Source organism: Ranitomeya variabilis, chromosome 3 (genome assembly GCF_051348905.1).
Source record: "Ranitomeya variabilis isolate aRanVar5 chromosome 3, aRanVar5.hap1, whole genome shotgun sequence".
NCBI lineage: Eukaryota > Metazoa > Chordata > Amphibia > Anura > Dendrobatidae > Ranitomeya > Ranitomeya variabilis.
In genome coordinates this window covers 447,823,034-447,849,768 of record NC_135234.1, presented here as the reverse complement: position 1 = coordinate 447,849,768, position 26,735 = coordinate 447,823,034, and the positions used below count along the sequence as shown (strand labels likewise).

The following is a 26,735-nucleotide window of genomic DNA, read 5'->3' as shown; positions in this document are numbered from 1 at the left end:
AGTTGGAGTACGTGGTAGAGAAGATCTTGGATTCTCGTCTCTCTAGACGGAGGCTTCAGTATTTGGTCAAATGGAAGGGCTATGGTCAGGAGGATAATTCCTGGGTGGCCGCCTCTGATGTTCATGCGGCCGATTTGGTTCGTGCCTTCCACGCTGCTCATCCTGGTCGCCATGGTGGTCTTGGTGAGGGTTCGGTGACCCCTCCTTACTGTTGTGAACTATACTTCTTGGCTCCCTCTTGTGGTCACTAGTGATTTGGCACTTGGATTGTCTTTTACCAGGTTGGTACTCACCTGCTTCGTTAGGCCTGGGGTGTTGCTATTTAAACTTCCTGGATTCTCAGTCCAGTGCCTGGCATCGTTGTAATCAGTTCATTTCTGTTTACTCCTGTCTTCAGGTCCTGGTTCTTTGCAAGATAAGCTAAGTCCTGCTTTCTTATTTTTTGTTATTTTGCTTGTTCATATTTTTGTCCAGCTTGTACAAAATGTGATTCCTGATATTGCTGGAAGCTCTAGGGGGCTGATATTCTTCCCCCTCACCGTTAGTCGGTTTGGGGGTTCTTGGATATTCAGCGTGGATATTTTGCAGGGTTTTTTGCTGACCATATAAGTCATCTTACTATTTTCTGCTATTAGTCAGTGGGCCTCTCTTTGCTAAAATCTAGTTCATTCTTACGTTTGTCTTTTCTTCTTACCTCACCGTTATTATTTGTTGGGGGCTTGTATTACTTTGGGGTCTTTTCTCTGGAGGCAAGAGAGGTCTTATTTTCCCTGATAGGGTTAGTTAGTTCTCCGGCTGGCGCGAGACGTCTAGGATTAACGTAGGCACGTTCCCCGGCTACTGTTAGTGTTTGTGCTAGGATCAGGTATATGGTCAGCCTAGTTACCACGTCCCTATGAGCTGGTATTTATGTTTGCAGACTTTGCTGTAATCTCTGAGATCCTTGCCATTGGGATCATAACACAGGGCCACCATCAGGGCATAACTACCCTGACTGGCATATGGGGCCCGGTGGGCAGAGGGGGCCCGCTTCAGACCCCATCTAATCTGTTCACCGGGCCCCTACCCTACCGCCGCGGTGTCAGTTTAACGTTATTGACGTGCGGGTGCAGGCTCGCGCCTGCAAGTCAATAGTTAACAGCCGCCAGCCAATCGGAGGCTGGCAGCTGACGTGAGCCGTAGCACGCATTTCGCCGGCATCTGACGCCATTGTCAGCCGCCGGCGAGTGCGTGCTTCACCTGCGTGGAAGGAGGGAGCTTCGCCGCCCGCCGCAGGAGCGCAGCCAGGTAAGAACTCGTGTTTTTTTTTTTTTTCATAAAACACCGATCCAGGGGGCCCCGGGGCAGAAATGCTGGACACGCTGGGGGCAGAATTCTGGACACACTGGGGCCAGAAATGCTGGACACACTGGGGCCAGAAATGCTGGACACGCTGGGGCCAGAAATGCTGGACACGCTGGGGGCAGAATGCTGGACACGCTGGGGGCAGAATGCTGGATACGCTGGGGGCAGAATTCTGCACACGCTGGGGGCAGAATGCTGGACACGCTGGGGGCAGAATGCTGGACACGCTGGGGACAGAATGCTGGACACGCTGGGGACAGAATGCTGGACACGCTGGGGGCAGAATGCTGGACACGCTGGGGGCAGAATGCTGGACACGCTGGGGGCAGAATGCAGGACACGCTGGGGGCAGAATGTTGGACACACTGGGGGCAGAATGTTGGACACACTGAGGGCAGAATGCTGGACACACTGGGGGCAGAATGCTGGACACACTGGGGGCAGAATGCTGGACACATTGGGGGCAGAATGCTGGACACGCTGGGGTCAGTAGACACTGGGGGCAGGACTGGAGACATAGGGTGCAGAATGGAGATACGGGGCAGAATGGAGATACGGGGCATGATTGGAGACACGGGGCAGAATGAAAGACATGGGGGCATGATTAGAGACACTGGGGGAAGGATTGGAGACGGGATCGTGCAGGATGGATACGATGGAGACAGATGGGGCAGGATGGGGAGATCATATGGAGCAGGATGGGGAGATCATATGGGGCAGAATGGATACTCATGAGGGCAGGATGGGAGAACATATGGCTGGAGCCAGGAATGAGACACACGGGGGCTAGGATGGGGAATATTATTACCATAGGGGCTAATTAAGGGATATTATTACTGCAGTGATGTATTTATTTTATTTTTTGAGTATACTGTCTTAAAATGGGGGGCGGTCCTGTTACTGTGTAGAGTGATACTATGTTGCTTTTTTACTTCATGTGGTGTAATGTAGAAGTTGGGAAAAATTAAGTAATGTGTTCTGCAAGGGGAGCTCGAGATAACTGTATTATTTCCTGCAGAAACAAGTCCTGGCTGGAAGAAGTGGCGGCAGTCTGTGCTGGATGAAGGTTGAAAGATGAACTATTTCACCTAGAGACATCACTGGTGAGTCAGTGTGTTACCTATACACTAACACTATACACTGTATACCAGAGGTGTCAAACTGCATTCCTCGAGGGCCGCCAACAGGTCATGTTTTCAGGATTTCCTTAGCATTCCACAAGGTGCTGGAATCATTCTGTGCAGGTGATTAAATTATCACCTGTGCAATACAAGGAAATCCTGAAAACATGACCTGTTGGCAGCCCTCGAGGAATGCAGTTTGACACCTCTGCTGTATACTATATACAGAGGTATATGTTTATAATGTCACCAGTGATCACTGTATAACCTATACATTATATACAGAGCTCCTGTGTATAATATCACCAGTGATCACTGTATTACCTGTACACAGACACTGCATACTAAGTACAGATCTCCTGTGTATAATGGCACTTATGGTGATAGTATTTTTTTTTTTTATTACTGATCAGTATTGTAGTATTCAGTCACTATGTGGTGGTAATATGTGGTCTGGACATGGTGTGGTGGTATTTGTCCCTTGTATGTGCTATTTGGTCACTATGTGGTAGTAATAGGTGGTCTGGTCATGGTGTGGTGGTATTTGTTCCTTGTATGTGATATTATTCGGTCACTGGTGGTAATATGTGGTCTGGACATGGTGCGGTGGTATTTGTCCCTTGTATGTGCTATTTGGTCACTGTGTGGTTACTAATATGGTGTCTGGTCATGGTGTTGTGGTATTTGTTCCTTGTATTTGATATTATTTGGTAACTGGTGGTAATATGTGGTCTGGACATGGTGTGGCAGAATTAGTTCCTTGTATGTGGTATTACAGGTCACTTTGTGGTGGTAATATGTGGTCTGGACATGGTGTTGTGGTATTTGTTCCTTGTATGTGATATTATTGGTCTTTTTAAAAATTGAAAAATAAATAAAAATATACCTAAATTATATTGCATATTTTAACAAATATTTAATAGGTTACAGCAGAGTATGGCCCGGCCAAAAGTGTCTACCGTGTTATGTTGGCGGCTTAAAAAAATCTTTTGGCCAAAACAAAAGCTGCCGGCTATATGTGTGATCTAGTGATGGGAACTGTTAATGTGTGATAGGTGAGAAGTGGAGTTTTTCCAAGAGAGAGCAGTGGGACTGTGGACAGTTTGAGGGGTGGAGCGTGGAGGCGGGGCTGGGGTGGAGCCTGGGCGGAGTCTCAAGGGGCCCCGAAAAATTTGCCAGTATGGGGCCCCTGAAATTTCTAGTGGCAGCCCTGTTCATAACGCAAAGCCTTCCAACACCATCAGCTATCATATATCCCCAAACCATTACTTTTATCAGATGTTTCACAGGTAAGTTCAAACACTGTGGATTGTACTCTTCATGTGGGAACCTTCTCCCTTAAGACTTGCCATAATTTCCCAAAATGCAAAAAGTGCTTTTATCACTAAATAGCACATTCTCCGACTCCTCCTTTCTCCATTTTGAATATTTAAATTCCCACAATTTTCACCTTTGTATTTATATGGCTGTCATCAATGGCTTCTTTTGGGCCTTACACCCTCTCAAACCTGCTTCCAAAACATCTATTTCTAACAGTTGATGTTGCTACCTTAACATTTCACTTTTTTTGCCATTCTCGCAGAAGCTGAGAAGAGGTGAACTTTTGATTGGCAAGGGATGTTCTTAATAGTACTCTGTCGTCCCTGACTTTCTGGGCCGACCAGATCTGGGCCTATCCTGAGATATTGCATGCTGCTTATGTTTCTGCAATATTCCTACAACTGTTCTCAGATTACAGCCAAGCTTCACTGCAATTTGTGGGCCAGAACAACCCTCTTAATGCAGTACCATAACTCAAAAACAATCCTCCTCTGACAAAAATCTGAAGGCTCGCAGCATAATCAGTTGACTTCTCTTAACTCACCGACAAATAAAACAAAGATTAAAACAGCAGATGTGATGCAATGTGATTGGCTACCACATCGGCCTTATGATTAGTCACGTGCATTATTTGTGATTGGTTAATTTTGGATCTGAATTTGTATAATATTTAATTGTGCTTTTAATTCCCATATTGAAGCAAAACTGCTTCAAAAGCTAAAAATATTACAGGGAGAAAATGTAAAATTGAATTCTGAACAAAACTATATACAGTATAATACTGTATGTCATATTAGTGTCGAAGATATTTGACAGAAACGTTTTAAACTAGTGCTCGGATTAAGTGTTATCCGAGCATGCTAGTGTGCTGAGTGTCTTCGTTGTGCTCAAAAATATGTTCGAGTCGCAACACATGCAGGAATTGCCTGTTTATTAGGCAATCCCTGCATGCGTTGCATCTGTCGAACAGCCGCGAGACATACAGCTGCGGGGACTTGAGCATCTAATTCGAGCACGCTGAAGTCGCGTGGTTGGCACCCGAGCATGCTCGGACAGCATCTTATCCAAGCACGATTGTTCATCACTAAACACCACTTGTATATTGGGGAGTAACCTCCATCTCGCTCAGCGAATACTGGAGCAATCTGGCAGGTGACAGACTGCAGAAGATGACCAGAAAACTGAAGATGATGGCTGGTAAGTATATTACTAGAGGCAGAGAATTTACATTAGTGACATCACTGCAGGGGTAAAATAAAACAAAACGCTGGAGTGGTACTTTAATGAAGGCACTGTTGGCACAAGATGCAAATAAATTCATTAAATGGCGCCTTTTTTCCCGTAGCAACAAGGACTGAGCCATACATTATGTTTTTGTTTTCCCGTTAGGCCAGGAAGGCCGAGTTTGTTTTTGCTAATGTTGTACTGTTTATGCAGTACTTTTAATAAACCAGTGGAAGATTTAAAGAAACTGTTCCTGTGCAGCCAAGTGAGCCGATCTACCACCTCACAATAACAGTAATTTTGACCAAGGGTGCACAAACTTTTACATGCCACTATATATGCACACACAAATATAGAGGTGAAACAGTTTTGTGAGGAAAAAAAGAGATGAGCAACAACTTACCCATATAAAGATTATCTTCAGCCGGATCATCCAGCACCTGTGAAGTAAATAAACTGTAGATGAATTACACCTTGAAAAAGACCATACAGGTTGAAATGTTGCATCTTCTGCACTTATATTGTTTCATAGTTTTAACCCCTTAGTGACAGAGCCAATTTGGTACTTAATGACCGAGCCAATTTTTACAATTCTGACCACTGTCACTTTATGAGGTTATAACTCTGGAACGCTTTATCGGATCCCGCTGATTCTGAAACTGTTTTTTCGTGACATATTGTACTTCAAGTTAGTGGCAACATTTCTTCGATATTACTTGCGATTATTTATAAAAAAAAAAGGAAATATGGCGAAAATTTTTAAAATTTTGCAATTTTCAAACTTTGTATTTTTATGCCCTTAAATCAGAGAGATATGTCACGAAAAATAGTTAATAAATAACATTTCCCACATGTCCACTTTACATCAGCACAATTTTGGAAACAACATTTTTTTTTGTTAGGGAGTTATAAGGGTTAAAAGTTGACCAGCAATTTCTCATTTTTACAACACCATGTTTTTTTTTTAGGGACCACATCACCTTTGAAGTCATTTTGAGGGGTCTATATGATAGAAAATAACCAAGTGTGACACCATTCTAAAAACTGCACCCCTCAAGCTGCTCAAAACCACATTCAAGAAGTTTATTAACCCTTTACGTACTTCACAGGAACTGAAACAATGTGGAAGAAAAAAATTAACATTTAACTTTTTTTTGCAAACATTTTACTTCAGAACCATTTTTTTTAATTTTCACAAGTGTAAAAACAGAAATTTAACCACAAATTTTGTTGTGCAATTTCTCCTGAGTACGCCGATGCCCCATATGTGGAGGTAAACCACTGTTTGGGTGCACCGCAGAGCTTGGAAGTGAAGGAGCGCCATTTGACTGTTTCAATGCAGAATTGGCTGGAATTGAGATCGGACGCCATGTCGCGTTTGGAGAGTCCCTGATGTGCCTAAACAGTGGAAAACCCCCACAAGTGACACCATTTTGGAAACTAGACCCCTTAAGGAACTTATCTAGATGTGTGGTGAGCACTTTGAACCCCCAAGTGCTTCACAGAAGTTTATAACGTAGAGCCGTGAAAATAAAAAATCGCATTTGTTTTCACAAAAATGATTTTTTCCCTAACAAATTCTTATTTTCACAAGGGTAACAGGAGAAATTAGACCACAAAAGTTGTGGTGCAATTTCTCCTGAGTACGTCGATACCCCATATGTGGTGGTAAACCACTGTTTGGGCGCACCGCAGAGCTTGGAAGTGAAGGAGCACCGTTTGACTTTTTCAATGCAGAATTGGCTGGAATTGAGATCGGATGCCATGTCGCGTTTGGAGAGCCCCTGATGTGCCTAAACAGTGGAAACCCCCCACAAGTGATACCATTTTGGAAACTAGACTGCTTAAGGAACTTATCTAGATGTGTGGTGAGCACATTGAACCCCCAAGTGCTTCACAGAAGTTTATAACGTAGAGCCGTGAAAATAAAAAAATCGCATTTTTTCTACAAAAATGATCTTTTTGCCTCCAAATTTTTATTTTCACAAGGGTAACAGGAGAAATTAGACCACAAAAGTTGTTGTGCAATTTCTCCTGAGTACGTCGATACCCCATATGTGGCGGTAAACCACTGTTTGGGCGCACCGCAGAGCTTGGAAGAGAAGGAGTGTCGTTTTACTTTTTCAATGTAGAATTGGCTGGAATTCAGATCGGACGCCATGTCACGTTTGGAGAGCCCCTGATGTGCCTAAACAGTGGAAACACCCCACAAATGACACCATTTTGGAAACTAGACCCCTTAAGGAACTTATCTAGATGTGTGGTGAGCACTTTAAACCCCCAGGTGCTTCACAGAAGTTTATAACGTAGAGCCGTGAAAATAAAAAAATCGCATTTTTTCTACAAAAATCTTTTTGCCTCCAAATTTTTATTTTACCAAGGGTAACAGGAGAAAATGGACCCCAGAAGTTGTTGTACAATTTGTCCTGAGTACGCCGACACCCCATATATGGGGGTAAACCACTATTTGGGCGCATGGCTGAGCTCGGAAGCAAAGGAGCGCCATTTGACTTTTCAATGCAAAATTGACTGGAATTGAGATCGGACGCCATGTCGCGTTTGGAGAGCCCCTGATGTGCCTAAACAGTAGAAACCCCCCAAAAGTGACCCCATTTTGGAAACTAGACCCCCCATGGAACTTATCTAGATGTGTAGTGAGAACTTTGAATGCCCAAGTGCTTCACAGAAGTTTATAATGCAGAGTAGTGAAAATAAAAAATATATTTTTTTCCCACAAAAAAAGACTTTTTAGCCCCCAAATTTTTTTTTTCACAAGGGTAACAAGAGAAATTGGACCCCAAAAATTGTTGTCCAATTTGTCCTGAGTATGGTGGTACCCCATATGTGGGGGTAAACCACTGTTTGGGCGCATGGCTGAGCTCGGAAGGGAAGGAGCGCCATTTTGGAATGCAGGCTTTGATAGAATGGTCTGCGGGTGTTATGTTGCGTTTGCAGAGCCACTGATGTACCTAAACAGTAGAAACCCCCCAACAAGTGACCCCATTTTGGAAACTAGACCCCCTAAGGAACTTATCTAGATATGTGGTGAGAACTTTGAATGCCCAAGTGCTTCACAGAAGTTTATAATGCAGAGTAGTGAAAATAAAAAAATATTTTTTTTCCCACAAAAAAGAATTTTAGCCCCCAAGTTTTTATTTTCACAAGGGTAACAGGAGAAATTGGACCCCAAAAGTTGTTGTCAATTTATCCCGAGTACGCTGATGCCCCATATGTGGGGGTAAACCACTGTTTGGGCACACGGCAGAGCTCAGAAGGGAGGGAGCACCATTTGACTTTTTTAGCGCAAAATTTCTGTCGTGTTTGGAGACCCCCTGATGTACCTAAACAGTGGAAACCCCCCAATTCTAACTCCAACCCTAACTCCAACACACCCCTAACCCTAATCTCAACCCGATCCATAATCCTAATCACAACCCTAACGATAATCACAACCCTAACCCCAAAACAGCCCTAATCTCAACTCTAACCATAACCCTAATCAAAACCCTAAATCCAACACACCCCTAACCCTAATCTCAACCTTAACCTCAAACCTAACCCTAATCCCAATACACCCCTAACCCTAATCCCAACCCTAACCTTAACCCTAATCCCAACCCTAACCCTAATCCCAACCCTAATCCCAAACGTAACCCTAATCCCAACCGTAACCCTACTACCAACCCTAATCCAAACCCTAACCCTAATCCCAACTCTATCCCTAACTTTAGCCCCAACCCTAACCCTAATTTTAGCCCCAACCCTAGCCCTAACCCTAACTTTAGCCCCAATCCTAACCCTAAATTTAACCCTAACCCTAGCCCTAACTTTAGCCCCAACCCTAACCCTAAGGCTACTTTCACACTTGCGTCGTGTGGCATCCGTCACAATCCGTCGTTTTGGACAAAAAACGGATCCTGCAAATGTGCCCACAGGATGCCTTTTTTGCCCATAGACTTGTATTACCGACGGATGGCCACACGTCGCGTCCATCGTGCACTGGATCCGTTGTGTTTTGGCGGACCGTCGTCACAAAAAAAGTTCAATGTAACCTTTTTTTTGTATGTCGCGTCCGCCATTTCCGCGCATGCGTGGCCGTAACTCTGCCCCCTCCTCCCCAAGACAGACTGGGCAGCGGATGCGTTGAAAAACTGCATCCACTGCCCACGTTGTGCACAATTTTCACAACGTGCGTCGGTACGTCGGGCTGACGCATTGCGACCGCCCCGTACCGACGCAAGTGTGAAAGAAGCCTAAGGCTACTTTCACACTAGCGTCGTACTCGGCCCATCGCAGTGTGTCGGGCCGACGTACCGACGCTAGTGTTGTAAGTGCCGCACAATGGGTGCAGAGGATGCTGTTTTTTCAACGCATCCGCTGCCCCATTGTGAGGTGCGGGGAGGTGGGGGCGGAGTTCCGGACAAGTCGCACAAAAAAAGTTACATGTAGTGTTTTTTTGTGCCGACGGTCCGCCAAAGCACTACGCATCCGTCGCACGACGGATGCGACGTGTGGCAATCCGTCGCAATGTGTCGCTAATGCAAGTCAATGGAGAAAAAAACGCACTTTTGCAGGATGCGTTTTTTCTCCAACGACGCATTGCGACGGAAGCCAAAAAACGCTAGTGTGAAAGTAGCCTAACCCTAACCCTAGCCCTAACCCTAAATTTAGCCCCAACCCTAGCCCTAACTTTAGCCCTAACCCTAGCCCTAACCCTAACCCTAGCCCTAACCCTAACCCTAGCCCTAACCCTAATTTTAGGGGACACCGGGTGAGTATGATAGGGTCCCCGAATCCCCCTATTTCTCTGTCCTCTGATGTGCGATCACATCAGAGGACAGAGAATTACAGATCGCTTTTTTTTTTTTGCGGTCGCCGGTAAACATTTAATTACCGGCGATCGCAAAACAGGGGTCGGTAAAAACCGAACCCGATCATGTTCTTTGGGGTCTCAGCTACCCCCGGCAGCCGAGACCCCAAAGATCTTCCGGGTGCCGGGCGGCGGGCGCACTGCGCATGCGCCCGCCATTTTTTCCCGGAAAAAAGATGGCGGCGCCCATCGGGAGCCACGAGGAGCACCGGGGGAGATAGGTGAGTATTGGAGGGCTATTGGTGGCCATCGGGGACACTATTTCTCTGTCCTCCGATGTGCCATCACATCGGAGGACAGAGAAATTAAATGGCAAATCGCGTTTTTTTTTTTTTGTTGCGACCGCCGGTAAACGGTTAATTACCGGCGATCGCAACTCAGGGGTCGGTAAAAACCCCCAGAATCATGTTCTCTGGGGTCTCGGCTACCCTTGGCAACCGAGACCCCAGAGAAAATCCGACTCTGGGGGGCGCTATTCACTTTTTCCACAGCGCCGTTAATTAACGGCGCTGTGGTTTAAGTACCCTTAGCGGCCGCCGTTAAAAGGCATATCGGCGGTCGTTAAGGGGTTAAGGTTGAAGGTAGACTTAAGTCCATAGAGTTTAACTTATAGCCCAACATGTTCATCTAGACTCTAGAGGAAGGTAAAAACCTCATCGGTCAGACAGAGCAATACCTACATGTAGGGGGAAAATTAATTCTCGACTCCATTCAGATCAACTTCCATCACAGGATCTAGTGCCCATAAACTGTAATATTATATTTATCAAGAAAGACGTCCAGGCCCTTCTTGAATTTTAGCACTGAATCACTGAGTTCCATAGTCTCACTGCTCATACAGTAAAGAATCTGTCTCCCTGATTATGGTTACACCTTCTTTCCTACAGATATAGAGGAAACCCCCTTGTCCTCGTCACGTGCCTAAGTGTAAAATGATCATTAGAAAGATCTCTGCACTGTTCGCTCATATATTTGTAAATTGTAATCACATCATTCCTAAGCCTTCGTTTTTCCAAACTGAATAAATGAGTTTGATAACCTGTCTGGGTATTGCAGTTCAGTCATTCCATGAATAACCTTGGTCGCTCTTCTCGAACTCATTCTAGTTCACCCAAGTCTTTTTCAGTGACCGTTTCACCTAGTGTTTTACAATTTAGTACATAACCTTACATTTATCCACATTAAACTCTAATTGCCATTTCTCAGCCCAAGCCTCCAAATAGTTTTGCAATATTAGAGAGTGTTTAGACATACTCTGTGACCTGTGCAGAGGTTGTAGGCAGGCTTGGACTGGCCTACAGGAGAATCCTCTAGTGAGCTCCTGTACAAGAGTGGGCCACCACCCTGTTATACTGTATAAGCAGTACATGGCACAATATAATTGAATCACTATGTACAGACAATGGCAGCGTCCTATTCATTTAACAATCTACCCAGTTCATTGTTATATAAATTTGTGATAGAGGATAATGTCACACTTGCATGTAGTTGAAAAGTTGAGCCCTGAAGTTGGTTACTGGTGGGTCCTTGAAACCCCAGTCCGACACGGTTTATAGGTGATCCTTTGCGTTGCAATTTTGTGATAATAATGAGATGACTAATGAAATAATTACCTTTAATATTTTTCTAAGATAAAAAGAAAGCATTGGGTCACTACAAAGAGATTTTTCAAAATAACCTTTGAATCACATTTTGATTTTCTATATTGCATCAAGTCAAAAAGTTCTACCTTTAAAACTAAAAATCCTACGCATATTACATAATATTCAGATGATTTAACTGTTTACACCTACCTCAATCAATCTGACAATATTAATATGGTCTAACTTTTTCAAAATTGCTATCTCTTGATAAACTCTGTCCAATGGAGCCATTGGCTTTGCTTGATCACCAGATGCAGTTTTTGATCCTCTGGGGGGTGGTCGACCTACCAAAATAAGAAGGGATACAAAAATAAACATTTTGAGAGAAGACAAGGACTGATATAAAATATGAATGAACAAATGTAAGGACTTTTTTTTACAATTGACATTTGTATCTCATTCCGTGTTACCACAAGTTTCCATCAACCTCTATGACAGTGGGAAGTTATGTACTTCTACAAGATGCTAGTTATACATATCATTTACTGTAGTTTCATCTACAGCTCTGGCAAAAATTAAGAGACCACTGCAAAATCTTCAGTTTGTCTGATTTTTCTCTTTATAGGTATATTTTTGAGTAAAATGTAAATTGTTCTGTTATTCTATAAACTTCTGACAACATGTCTCCGAATTTCCAAGCAATACATTTTGTATTTTTTTTCTGAAAAGGAGAAATGGTCAAAATTTAAAAAAAAAATGCTTTCAGACCTCAAATAATGCAAAGAAAACAAGTCCATAATCATTTAGAAACAACAATACTAATGCTTTAACTCAGGAAGAGTTCAGAAATCAATATTTTGTGGAATAACCATGATTTTTAATCACAGCTTTCATGCGTCTTGGCATGCTTTCCACCAGTCTTTCACTCTGCTTCTGGCGCAAAAATGTAAACAGTTCTTCTTTGTTTGATGGCTTGTGACTATCCATCATCCTCTTGATTACATTCCAGAGGTTTTCAATGGGGTTCAGGTCTGGAGATTAGACTTGCCATGACAGGGTATGGATGTGGTGGTCTCTTAATTTTTGCCAGAGCTGTATTTGTTGTAATAATGTAATAAATCATGCATGGACTTAATATCATGTGACCTTCAATCACATATCGGAAGTGCACAGAAATCTATTTCACGTCAGAGAAATAACCCTACACCGAGCATTGTTTTACTAGTTAGAAGGAACAACATAATGACTGTAACAGTAGTAAGTAAATTATTTTTTCAGAAATCCAATATTTTACAAATTCTGAATATGCAGGCTCTAAAACAAAAGCAAAAGTGTCAATTTATTTAGTTAGGATGGCATTTTGTTGCAGTGTACCCCAACAAGAAACTTGTGAAATGCCAGCTATGTCTTTACTTAGACAACTACGGTAACTTAAAATGAATACATTTTCCATCTTTGTACTATGGGTTTAACATGAAGAGTTTTCATCTCTCTGCTGATTTTTACACTTTTGAGAGATTGAATGAATATAATTTAAGTTGTTTTTTTCTACAAATATTGACATCCCGCCAACGGCAGTACAGGTACGGCGCATCGATCGCGCAACCTCACGCTGAGCGCTATGGTGATCGGGTGCGGATGTCAGCTCTGTGTGACACCCCGCAGCATCGCCCACGATCGGTGCTAGCACCGATCGCGGGCATTTTACCCCTCTGATGCCCCTGTCGGCAGTGATAACGGCATAGAGGAGCATTGCAAAGGAAATTAGTTCCGATGCAATCGTGTTGTCCTGGTGGTCTCCATGGAGACCCCTAGCCCCAAGATGGCCTTGGGGTCCTTCCGGGTCCTGCAGGAAAAGTGGCTTGCGAGTGCCTGCTGAGAGAAGGCGCTGACATGCCTCCTTCCCTGCCTGTCAGATGCTGATGTGATGCTCTGCAGTGCAGAGTATAAGATCAGTATCTGACACCATACAGTAAAAAAATAAATATTAAAAGTGTATTATTCCAATAAATACATTTATTTATGTAAAAATAAATAAAACGTACACATTTGGTATTGCCACGTCCAAAACAACCTGGTCTATAAAACTATCCCACTAGTTAACACCATAAATAAATAAAAAACGAGGCAAAAAACAATACTTCATCATACCCCAGAACAAAAAGTGCATTAAAACGCGATCAAAAAGACAAATGTAAATAAAAATGGTTCCATTGAAAACGTTATTTTGTTCTGCAAAAAAACAGGCCATCATACAGATCCATCAGCAGAAAAATTTAAAAAATTTATAGCGATGCAAAAATAATTATTTTTTCTATAAAATAGTTTTTATTGTGAAAAAGCACCAAAACATAAAAAAATATATAAATTCAGTATCGCTGTAATCGTACTGACCTGAAGAATAAAGCTGCCTTACCAATTATACCACACGCAGAAGGGTATAAAAAAAATGCAATTCCTAAATTGCTGGTTTTTGTTCATTGTGTCTCCCAAAAATCGGAATAGAAAGAGATGAAAAAATAGTCACATGTCCAAAAATGGTACCAATAAAAAGTCAGCTCGTCCCGCAAAAAACAAGTTATAATATGACTCTGATGGTAGAAATATGGAAAAATTATAGCTCATAAACATAAAAAACCCAATATAAATCTGGTATCGCTGTAATTACACTGACCTGAAGAATAAAGTCGCCTAATCACTTATACCGCACGAGGAATGTCATAAAAAATACATATAATCAATCAATTCTTCACATGCTGTTGATTTTTCCTTCTGCTTCCCAAAGATCACAGTAAGGCTCGGCACACATTTATCCTGCGCTCTGCGCTGAGTGCTTACACCGGGGTTTCCGTGTAAATCTCTGAAATATGTGGTTCAGATGGATCCTCTGGCAGAAGATTCCCTATAATGAGGCAGATGGAGACACTGTGGACGCCATAGGACCTGTGATCTGGCGGTGTCCGTCTTCTAGGACTGCATGAAAATGCCGTCAGCCACAGTTTTGTGCACTCCTGAAAAGAAGGACACCGCTAAAAAAAGGCCAGATGGAGTACAGAGTAGCTCTGATGCCTTATCATAGTGAATTAATCCATTGGGGGCAGGGCCGGACTGGCCATCGAGCAGTTCTGGCAAATGCCAGAAGGGCCAGTGGCAGTAGTGGGCCGCTCGAGTGTGCCGCTGTCGGCACACTCCCACTGCTGTCGGCACACTCCCACTGCTGTCGGCACACACCTCCCGCTGTCGGCACACTCCCCCTGCTGTCGGCGCACTCCCCCCGCTGTCGGCGCAGTCCCCCCGCTGTCGGCACAGTCCCCACCCCGCATTCAACTATACCGGCGTCATAGACAGTTGAATGCAATGATGGAGGAGAGAGCGCCTGCTGACGCTCCCTCTCCCATCATTCCCCGCTCTGCCTAGTGCTGATACTGCGTGTGCGCGATGACGTCATATCATCGCGCACCTGCCGTGTGTCGGGCGGGCAGACTGCAGCTGCTGAGACCGGAGCCAGGAGCAGTGCGGGGCAAGAGGAGAGGTGAGTAGAGTTTTTTTTAAATTATATATATATATATATATATATATATATATATATATATATATATATATATATATATCAATGAGTGATAACTGGATTGTGGGGCTATTTTTTTGGGGGGGCTGCATTACATTCTATGGGGCTCTGTTGCATTACATTCTATGGGGGCTGTGCTGCATTACATTCTATGGGGCTGTGCTGTATTACATTCTATGGGGGCTGTGCTGCATTACATTCTATGGGGGCTGTGCTGCATTACATTCTATGGGGCTGGGCTGTATTACATTCTATGGGAACTGTGCTGTATTACATTCTATGGGGCTCTGCTGCATTACATTCTATGGGGGCTGTGCTGTATTACATTCTATGGGGGGCTGTGCTGTATTACATTCTATGGGGCTGTGCTGTATTACATTCGATGGGGGCTGTGCTGTATTACATTCTATGGGGGCTGTGCTGCATTACATTCTATGGGGGCTGTGCTGTATTACATTCTATGGGGGCTGTGCTGTATTACATTCTATAGGGGCTGGCTGTATTACATTCTATGGGGGCTGTGCTGCATTACATTCTATGGGGCTGTGCTGTATTACATTCTATGGGGGCTGTGCTGCATTACATTCTATGGGGGCTGTGCTGCATTACATTCTATGGGGCTGGGCTGTATTACATTCTATGGGAACTGTGCTGTATTACATTCTATGGGGCTCTGCTGCATTACATTCTATGGGGGCTGTGCTGTATTACATTTTATGGGGGGCTGTGCTGTATTACATTCTATGGGGCTGTGCTGTATTACATTCGATGGGGGCTGTGCTGTATTACATTCTATGGGGGCTGTGCTGCATTACATTCTATGGGGGCTGTGCTGTATTACATTCTATGGGGGCTGTGCTGTATTACATTCTATGGGGCTGGGCTGTATTACATTCTATGGGGGCTGTGCTGTATTACATTCTATGGGGGCTGTGCTGTATTACATTCTATGGGGCTGTGCTGTATTACATTCTATGGGGGCTGTGCTGTATTACATTCTATGGGGGCTGTGCTGCATTACATTCTATGGGGTCTGTGCTGCATTACATTCTATGGGGGCTGTATTACATTCTATGGGGGCTGTGCTGTATTACATTCTATGGGGACTGGGCTGTATTACATTCTATGGGGGCTGGCTGCATTACATTCTATGGGGGCTGTACTGTAATGCTGGATACAGCTGTGATTATATGTTATATAGTCGTGTTACACTCCCCTCGCTTCTTGTAACCTACAAGTGTACAAAGATATTATACAGTCACCAGGCGACAAGTGGGCCTGTGTAACTTCAAATGCCAGGGCTGAATTTTAGTCCCAGTCCGGCCCTGATTGGGGGTTTCATCTGTCACGTCACTTGGAGATTTAGATGGAAACCCCAATGTAAGTGCTCAACGTAGAGCGCCGGATAAATGTGATCATAAATGTTATGTAAAATGTTCCCAACAATAGCTTCAACTCAATCCACAAAAAAAGCTAGCCCTCACTCAGGTTTGTCATCTGTTAACGGAAAAATAGGGGGCTTCCATGTTACTGGTAGCATAAAGGCTCTAGAAAGGCGAAATGGCTCCTCGCCCCCAAAATAAATTCAGCAAATTATCCGATCTCAAATCCAAATGTCCATCCTCCCTTCTGAGCCCCAGTGTGCCTAAACCACATTTAGTACCCACAGGTTTGGCATTTCTGTAGTGATGAGAGCTCGCCTAATTTACAGGTGCATGTCTCCAGAAGCATGAGCTGGGCATAATGTACTGGTCACTATAACGGTAATTTGCAATTTTCACTCAGCAAATCCACTGCTGCTTGTTTCTGGAAAACAACCATTGAGTCAAAATCATCACTACAGCTGTAGATAAATTCCCAAAGGGGTACAATTTCCAAAATGGGGTCACTTGAGGGAGGGATTCTGCTTTTTTAGCACTTAGGGGCTCTTTATATGGAATCCGCAAACTCTTCTGGGAAAATCTGCAATCCAGGAGGCAAATAGAATATGGTGTGCACACCCAACAAGATGATAACTATAAATACAGTAGTAACCTTTATTGGACACTTTAACTATAACAAACATTAAACAGCATAGAGAATAAATTTAAAATATAACCTTTAATTATATCTATTAAAACTACCTTATAGAAAATAGTGACCAAGTGTAAAAAAAAAAAAATATATAAAAACTCACTTATCCACTATATGTCCAATCGGACCAAGCAATATAGGTATATCAATGTCTCCTATAATAGACACCCTATATCGTATAATAGTGACCAATTCCAATCAACATTTAGATTGGATAACAAATCACATACATTTATGGACCGTGAGGCTAAATCAAAGGATCCTAATGACATATGCGATACTTGATCCATAGAGCACTTATCACGATCTCCATGTGGACTTGCTTGCTTAGGTGCATATATCAATTTCCACAGTGTTTAACAAAAAATAATTAGGAAAGATCTCACCCATCAGCAGTTCAGGTACCGACCATTACTTCCTCATTTTCCAGGCAGCCGGTCTCCATGCACAGGAGTGGGGCACTCTCAACCTGTTATGCCCTGTAAAGGCTAATACGGCCCTGTCCCCATTAACTCCCGCCCTTACAAGGGCAGTCCACAGCTGACCCTTACAACATCAGCCCTACTTGTCCCTGTGTGTCCCAACACGTTTCATCAATTCTTAGACTCATCAGGGGAAATTCACACTCTGTTAGGGTACATAGCTATTTACAGAAAAAACGGGGGTTCTCTCTCTTTGACTCTCGGGCTCTCAATGGTCATGAAATGCATTGGGACACACAGGGACAAGTAGGGCTGATGTTGTAAGGGTCAGCTGTGGACTGCCCTTGTAAGGGCGGGAGTTAATGGGGACAGGGCCGTATTAGCCTTTACAGGGCGTAACAGGTTGAGAGTGCCCCACTCCTGTGCATGGAGACCGGCTGCCTGGAAAATGAGGAAGTAATGGTCGGTACCTGAACTGCTGATGGGTGAGATCTTTCCTAATTATTTTTTGTTAAACACTGTGGAAATTGATATATGCACCTAAGCAAGCAAGTCCACATGGAGATCGTGATAAGTGCTCTATGGATCAAGTATCGCATATGTCATTAGGATCCTTTGATTTAGCCTCACGGTCCATAAATGTATGTGATTTGTTATCCAATCTAAATGTTGATCGGAATTGGAATTGGTCACTATTATACGATATAGGGTGTCTATTATAAGAGACATTGATATACCTATATTGCTTGGTCCGATTGGACATATAGTGGATAAGTGCGTTTTTATAATTTTTTTTTTTTTTTACACTTGGTCACTATTTTCTATAAGGTAGTTTTAATAGATATAATTAAAGGTTATATTTTAAATTTATTCTCTATGCTGTTTGATATTTGAAGGAGAGAGAATCTTGGGCTTTGACTCTATATCACGTTGTTGGTTATCTATAACAAACATTAAAATCAATTAAAAACATGTACAAGAACATGGTGGATAAACAACACCCCCGACAGATAGAACCATATGGGACAATTATTAGAGCTCCACAATAGAAAAATAATAATTAAGTAAATACCCGTATATACTCGAGTATAAGCCGACCCAAGTATAAGCCGAGACCCTTAATTTTTCCACAAAAAACTGGGAAAACATAATGACTCGAGAATAAGCCTAGGATGGGAAATGCAGCAGCTACTGGTAAGTTTCAAAAATAAAAATACCGTAGATACCATTAACAGTACAATTAATTGAGACATCAGTAGGTTAAGTGTTTTTGAATATCCATATTGAATCAGGAGCCCCATATAAAGCTCCATAAAGTTCATGATGAGCCCCATAAGATGCTCCATAATAAAATATGCCCCATAAAGTTTATGATGGGCCCCATAAGATGGTTCATACAAAAATATGCCCCATATAATGCTGCAGAAAGGTTGATTATGGCCCATAAGATGCTCCATAGAAATATTTGCCCCATACAATCCTGCATAAAAGTTGATTATGGCCCCATAAGATGCTCCATAGAAAATGTGCCCCATATAATGCTGCATAAAAGTTGATTATGGCCCTATAAAATGCTCCATAGAAAACATTTGCCCCATATAATGCTACATAAAGGTTGATTATGGCCCCATAAGATGCTTCATAGAAACATTTGCCCCATATAATGCTGAACAAAGGTTGATTATGGCCCCATAAGATGCTCCATAGAAACATTTGCCCCATATAATGCTGTATAAAGGTTAATAATGGCCCAATAAGATGCTCCATAGAAACATTTGCCCCATGCAATGCTCTATAAAAGTTGATTATGGCCCCATAAGATGCTCCATAGAAAAATTTGCCCCATATGCTGCTGCTGCGATTAAAAAAAAATGACATACTCACCTTTTGCCCTGAGCAGGCGGAGACACCGGCACTTGCGATATTCACCTGTCCCCGTTCCACCGCCATGCGCCGCTCTGTCTTCCATCTCTCTGCAGTGACTGTTCAGGCAGAGGGCGGCGCGCACACTAACCACGTCATTGCGCCCTCTGACCTAAACGTCACAGCCAGAGGACGTGGAAGACGGAGTGGCGCACAGTGGTGGAACGGGGACAGGTGAATATCGTAATGCTCACCCTCCCCCGTTATACTCACCCTTCCGGAGCGGTCCCTGCGATAGTCTCCGACCTTGTTCCTGTGTTCAGCTGTCACTTGTACTGCTCATTAAAGTAATGAATATGCGCTCCACCCCTATGGGAGTGGCGTCCATATTCATTACTTTAATGAGCGGTACCACGTGACCACTGAACACAGGAAGATCTGCGGGCGCCGGGGAAGCAGGGACATGCAGAAAAGCACCAGGAGCAGGTGAGTATGATTTGATAGCTGCCGCTCCCCCCCCCAATCCCCTGGGACAATGACTCAAGTATAAGCCGAGATGGGCACTTTCCGCCTAAAAAAAATGGGCTGAAAATCTCAGCTTATACTGAAGTATAAGATATATTGATACACCGCACACTCTATTGGTAATTGTATGCAAAAAATAGTAAAGTTTAATTCACATAATGTTAGGGTTGGCGGAACGCACAGAGTATATATATATACACTCACCGGCCACTTTATTAGGTACACCTGTCCAACTTCTTGTTAACACTTAATTTCTAATCAGCCAATCACATGGCGGCAACTCAGTGCATTTAGGCATGTAGACATGGTCAAGACAATCTCCTGCAGTTCAAACCGAGCATCAGTATGGGGAAGAAAGGTGATTTGAGTGCCTTTGAACGTGGCATGGTTGTTGGTGCCAGAAGGGCTGGTCTGAGTATTTCAGAAACTGCTGATCTACTGGGATTTTCACGCACAACCATCTCTAGGGTTTACAGAGAATGGTCCGAAAAAGAAAAAAAATCCAGTGAGCGGCAGTTCTGTGGGCGGAAATGCCTTGTTGATGCCAGAGGTCAGAGGAGAATGGGCAGACTGGTTCGAGCTGATAGAAAGGCAACAGTGACTCAAATCGCCACCCGTTACAACCAAGGTAGGCCTAAGAGCATCTCTGAACGCACATTGCGTCGAACTTTGAGGCAGATGGGCTACAGCAGCAGAAGACCACACCGGGTACCACTCCTTTCAGCTAAGAACAGGAAACTGAGGCTACAATTTGTACAAGCTCATCGAAATTGGACAGTAGAAGATTGGAAAAACGTTGCTTGGTCTGATGAGTCTCGATTTCTGCTGCGACATTCGGATGGTAGGGTCAGAATTTGGCGTAAACAACATGAAAGCATGGATCCATCCTGCCTTGTATGGAGCATCTTTGGGATGTGCAGCCGACAAATCTGCGGCAACTGTGTGATGCCATCATGTCAATATGGACCAAAATCTCTGAGGAATGCTTCCAGCACCTTGTTGAATCTATGCCACGAAGAATTGAGGCAGTTCTGAAGGCAAAAGGGGGTCCAACCCGTTACTAGCATGGTGTACCTAATAAAGTGGCCGGTGAGTGTATATATGTATTATTAGGTGCGTTCACAACCCGGGGTCCACCGTGCAGGAGAGGAACCTGCTGCTGGCAAATGGTGGTGCTATATGGCGGTATAAGCGAACTCTGTTAACTCCACAGAGTCGCTAGGAACAAGATGCTTTGCCCTGTTAACCTCACAGAGGTACACAGCTACCAACCAGAGCAAACTGTGGTCATGCAGTCAGAGAAAACAGACAAACAACTCCTCACCGGAGGTGCCGGTATTTTAGCGGCTTATTTCAGGCAAACCCTAACCGCATCCAAACATGACCACACTGGCGCTGAGCTCATAGACATTGGTTTGATACTAGCGCATGGCCGTGCGGCCATGCAAACCTTTTATAGCTGCAGAAACTTCAGGACCTTCCTAGAGGACCAATGAGAGCTGCTACAGTACCTGAGCAACTTCAGGACCTTCCTAGAGGACCAATGGGAGCTGCTGCAGAATCTGAGCATGTGAGTCCCGACCTCCAATGAGAGGTCTTACCCTGGGCATGTTCAGAAGGGGAAAAGCAGGACTTAGTCTCAGAGACATCTGCTCGTTGCTGACCAGTACTGGCTACAAAGGCAGAGCCTGGAAGAACAGTAGAAACCAGTCGCCCAGTATCAGCCTGAGTCAGACGCTGGGACCGACGTCTGCAGAGGCGGGAACTCGACACCTAACACATAACATCAATATGGGAGCAAAATATGTACAATGAGCGACCAAATAAATTTTTGACGTTTCGACCCTCCCGAGTCTTACTCATAAGTCGCTTCAATAGTAGAATGTAGGTTTATTGTGAAACCCTAAATGGGTATAAGAGTTGCTGCTGGTATGCAGTAGTAGTGTGGATACAGAAGGACAATGTCCAATAAGTAGGGGACCTGATCTGTGCTGATGCTGAGCAGCGCTCCCGCGCCTTGCTGCTGGTGGCGTGCTATATGTACAGTATATATGGTAACTAGACCAGGCAAGTAATAAAGGCACATGTGGACGTGAAAGTACAAAGCCACCACAATGCAACATGCATGGAGTACGCATTTACAAAATACAATTACCACTAGGAACAAGATGGTATTATATTTCAGTATGATTAGCCATGCATTGGAAGAGATGCACATACACAACACATTAGTTACAAAAATCAATTATAACATACAGATGTTTATAACATTTTTTACAAATTTCTTTTTTTTTTCACAAATAAACGCAAGTCATATCAAAGAAATTTTACCACTATCATGAAGTACAATATGTCACAAGAAAACATATTTGGAATCAGAGGGATCCATTGAAATGTTCCAGAGCTATAACTTCATAAACTGTCAGTGGTCAGAACTGTAAAAACTGGCCTGGACAGTAAGGTGAAAACAGGATTCGGGGTGAAGGGGTTAATGCATCCACGACTAAAGCTTGAGAATACAGTGAAAATAAGATGCTCTAAATGATCTCATAACTTATCGCTGACATACAGTATTTCAGTATTATAATGTAGTTCAATGTGAAGAATGATTACACTTTCATCCCCTAATCCATTACAGTGTGAAGAATAAAACCTGCAGTATTATCCAAAAAGCTAAAACTCATTTGTACAAATCTCATTTAGGCTGGGCGTAAAGGTACCTTCACACGAAGCGACGCTGCAGCGATAGCGACAACTATGTAGATCGCTGCAGCGTCGCTGTTTGGTCGCTGGAGAGCTGTCACACAGACCGCTCTCCAGCGATCAACTATGCCGAGGTCCCCTGGTAACCAGGGTAAACATCGGGTAACTAAGCGCAGGGCCGCGCTTAGTAACCCGATGTTTACCCTGGTTACCAGCGTAAAATCTAAAAAAAAAAAACAGCACATACTTACATTCACGTCCCCCTGCGTCCACTTCCTGACTGACTGAGCGCCGTACAGTGAGAGCAGAGCGGTGACGTCACCGCTGTGCTGCTTTCACTTTCACTTTGCGGCGCTGAGTCAGAGGAGGAAGCAGACTGCAGGGGACGCAATGTGAGTATGTGCTGTTTGTTTTTTTTACATTTTACGCTAGTAACCAGGGTAAACATCGGGTAACTAAGCGCGGCCCTGCGCTTAGTAACCCGATGTTTACCCTGGTTACCAGTGTAAAATATCGCTGGTATCGTTGCTTTTGCTTTCAAACACAACGATACACAGCGATCGGACGACCAAATAAAGTTCTGGACTTTATTCAGCGACCAGCGACATCACAGCAGGATCCTGATCGCTGCTGCGTGTCAAACGAAACGATATCGCTAGCGAGGACGCTGCAACGTCACGGATTGCTAGCGATATCGTTATAATGTCGTTTCGTGTGAAGGTACCTTAAGCTGAGAGGTCTAACTAAACCTCCTGTAAACCCACTTAGTAAATAGGAAGTTATTCATTTGAATAGAGCAAGTTGGGTATTTGTTCTGTAGATATTGCAATTCAAAAATAACACTTATTCAGTACTAGTCAAATATTGGATGGTAAAACAATGGTCATCTTCTGAATTGAAGATCTGAATTTTGTCTGGTGAAATTGAAGCGAATTCTTCTATTTTATAGACAGTCATGGTCGAAAGTGCTAGCACTCTTAACATTTTTACTGAAAATGAAGCATTTCTCTCAGAAAATTATTGCAATTACACATGTTTTGTTATAAACACTTTATTTCCTTTCTGTGTATTGGAACAACACAAAAAAGAGGAAAAAAGGGAAATTGGACATAACTTCACACAAAAATCCCAAGATGGGCTGGACAAAATTGTTGCCACCTTTCCAAAATTTGGGTAAACAACTTTGTTCCGAGCATGTGATGCTCGTTTAAACTCGCCTGTGGCAAGTAAGAGGTGTGGGCAATATGAAAATCACACCTGAAACCAGATAAAAAGTGAAGAAGTCGACTTACCGTAATCTTTGCATTGTGTGTCTGTGTGCCACACTAAGTATGGAGAACAGAAAGAGAAGAGAACTGTCTGAAGATTTGAGAACCAAAATTGTTGAAAAATATCAACAATCTCAAGGTTATAAGTACATCTCCAGAGATCTTGATGGTCCTTTGCGTGCAACATGATTTAGAAGATTACAACCCATGGCACTGTAGCTAATCTCCCTGGACTTAGACGGCAGAGAAAAATTGGTGAATAGTTCAATCGCAGTATAGTGAGTATGGTAGATAAACAGCCCCAATCAAGTTCCAAAGAAATTCAAGCTATCCTGCAGGCATCATGTGTTCCAATACACACAAGGAAATTAACTTGTGTAAAACAAAACATGTGTAATGGCATCAATTTAATACTTAAATTTCTGGAATAATTTCAAGGGTGCCAACACTTTTGGTCGTGACTGCAGTGGCGTAGGAAGAGGGGGCGGGGGGGGGGGGCGGGCGGCCCCGGGCGGCACAATGCGGGGGGTGGCCGGGTCACCCGCACGTCAATAGTTAACAACAGCCGCCAGCCAATTGGAGGCTGGCAGCTGAAGTCGGCCGCAGCGCACACGTCGCCGGCATCTGACGTCATTGTCAGTCACCGGCGAGTGTGCGCTGCTGGAGGGAGCTCGCCGCCTGGAGCGCTGGTCAGGTGAGGAGACTCTGTTTGTTTTTGTTTTTTTTTTTGTTTTTTTTTGATAAGCTAACGGTGGACACACTGGGGGCAATGCTGGAGGACACACTGGGGCAATGCTGGAGACACTGGGGCAATGCTGGAGACACTGGGGCAGATTGCAGGACACACTGACTGGGGCAATGCTGGAGACACTGGGGCAGATTTCTGGAGACACTGGGGCAATGCTGGAGACACTGGGGCAGATTACTGGACACACTGACTGGGGGCAATGCTGGAGACACTGGGGCAGATTGCTGGAGACACTGGGGCAATGCTGGAGACACTGGGGCAATGCTGGAGACACTGGGGCAGATTGCTGGACACACTGGGGCAATGCTGGAGGACACACTGGGGCAATGCTGGAGACACTGGGGCAATGCTGGAGACACTGGGGCAGATTGCTGGACACACTGACTGGGGCAATGCTGGAGACACTGGGGCAATGCTGGAGACACTGGGGCAATGCTGGAGACACTGGGGCAATGCTGGATACACTGGGGCAGATTTCTGGACACACTGACTGGGGGCAATGCTGGAGACACTGGGGCAGATTTCTGGAGACACTGGGGCAATCCTGGAGACACTGGGGCAGATTACTGGACACACTGACTGGGGGCAATGCTGGAGACACTGGGGCAGATTGCTGGAGACACTGGGGCAATGCTGGAGACACTGGGGCAATGATGGAGACACTGGGGCAGATTGCTGGACACACTGACTGGGGGCAATGCTGGAGACACTGGGGCAGATTGCTGGAGACACTGGGGCAATGCTGGACACACTAGGGCAATGCTGGAGACACTGGGGCAGATTGCTGGAGACACTGGGGCAATGCTGGAGACACTGGGGCAGATTGCTGGACACACTGGGGCAATGCTGGAGACACTGGGGCAGATTGCTAGACACACTGGGGGCAATGCTGGAGACACTGGGGCAGATTGCTGGACACACTGGGGGCAATGCTGGAGGACACACTGGGGCAGATGATTGCTGGAGACACTGGGGCAATGCTGGAGACACTGGGGCAGATTGCTGGACACACTGGGGCAATGCTGGAGGACACACTGGGGCAGATGATTGCTGGAGACACTGGGGCAATGCTGGAGACACTGGGGCAGATTGCTGGACACACTGGGGCAATGCTGGATACACTGGGGCAATGCTGGAGACACTGGGGCAATGCTGGAGACACTGGGGCAAATTGCTGGACACACTGGGGGCAATGCTGGAGGACACACTGGGGCAGATGATTGCTGGAGACACTCGGGCAATGCTGGAGACACTGGGGCAGATTGCTGGACACACTGGGGGCAATGCTGGAGGACACACTGGGGCAGATGATTGCTGGAGACACTGGGGCAATGCTGGAGACACTGGGGCAGATTGCTGGACACACTGGGGGCAATGCTGGAGGACACACTGGGGCAGATGATTGCTGGAGACACTGGGGCAATGCTGGAGACACTGGGGCAGATTGCTGGACACACTGGGGGCAATGCTGGAGGACACACTGGGGCAGATGATTGCTGGAGACACTGGGGCAATTCTGGAGACACTGGAGCAATGCTGGAGACACTGGGGCAATGCTGGACACACTGTGGGCAATGCTGGACAATTGGACATACTGGGGCAGATTGCTGGACACACTGGTGGTAATATACTGGACACACTGGGGCAGATTGCCGGACACACTGGGGCAGATTGCTGGACACACTGTCTGGGGGCAATGCTGGACACACTGGGGGCAATATGCTGGAGTCAGACACTGGGGCAGATTGCTGGAGACACTGTCTGGGGCAATGCTGGACACTGGGGCAATATGCTGGACATACTGGGGCAGATTGCTGGACACACTGGGGGTAATATGCTGGACACACTGTGGGTAATATGCTGGACACACTGGGGGCAGGACTGGAGGCATGGGCAGAATGTAGACACGGGGCATGATTGGAGACACGGTGCAGAATGAAAGACATGGGGCAGGATTGGATCATGGGGCAGGATGGATACGATGGAGACAGATGGGGCAGGATGGGGAGATCATATGGTGTAGAATGGATATTCATGAGTGCAGGATGGGAGAACATATGGCTGGAGCCAGGAATGAAACACACGGGGCCAGGGTGGGGAATA

General features: G+C 44.7%; 1 protein-coding gene across 2 annotated transcripts in view; it reads right to left on the bottom strand.

The window, feature by feature from the left end:
* The window catches only part of CAMKK1 (calcium/calmodulin dependent protein kinase kinase 1), a 558,925-nt gene that overhangs the window by 171,771 nt on the left and 360,419 nt on the right, over positions 1–26,735 (bottom strand). For both annotated transcript variants that reach the window (XM_077296496.1, XM_077296497.1), the window contains exons 6-7: positions 11,673–11,806; positions 5,413–5,449 (exon numbers count right to left, since the gene is read on the bottom strand). In XM_077296496.1, coding sequence (XP_077152611.1) covers positions 5,413–5,449; positions 11,673–11,806 — 171 coding nt within the window. The remainder of the gene's footprint in view (positions 1–5,412; positions 5,450–11,672; positions 11,807–26,735) is intronic.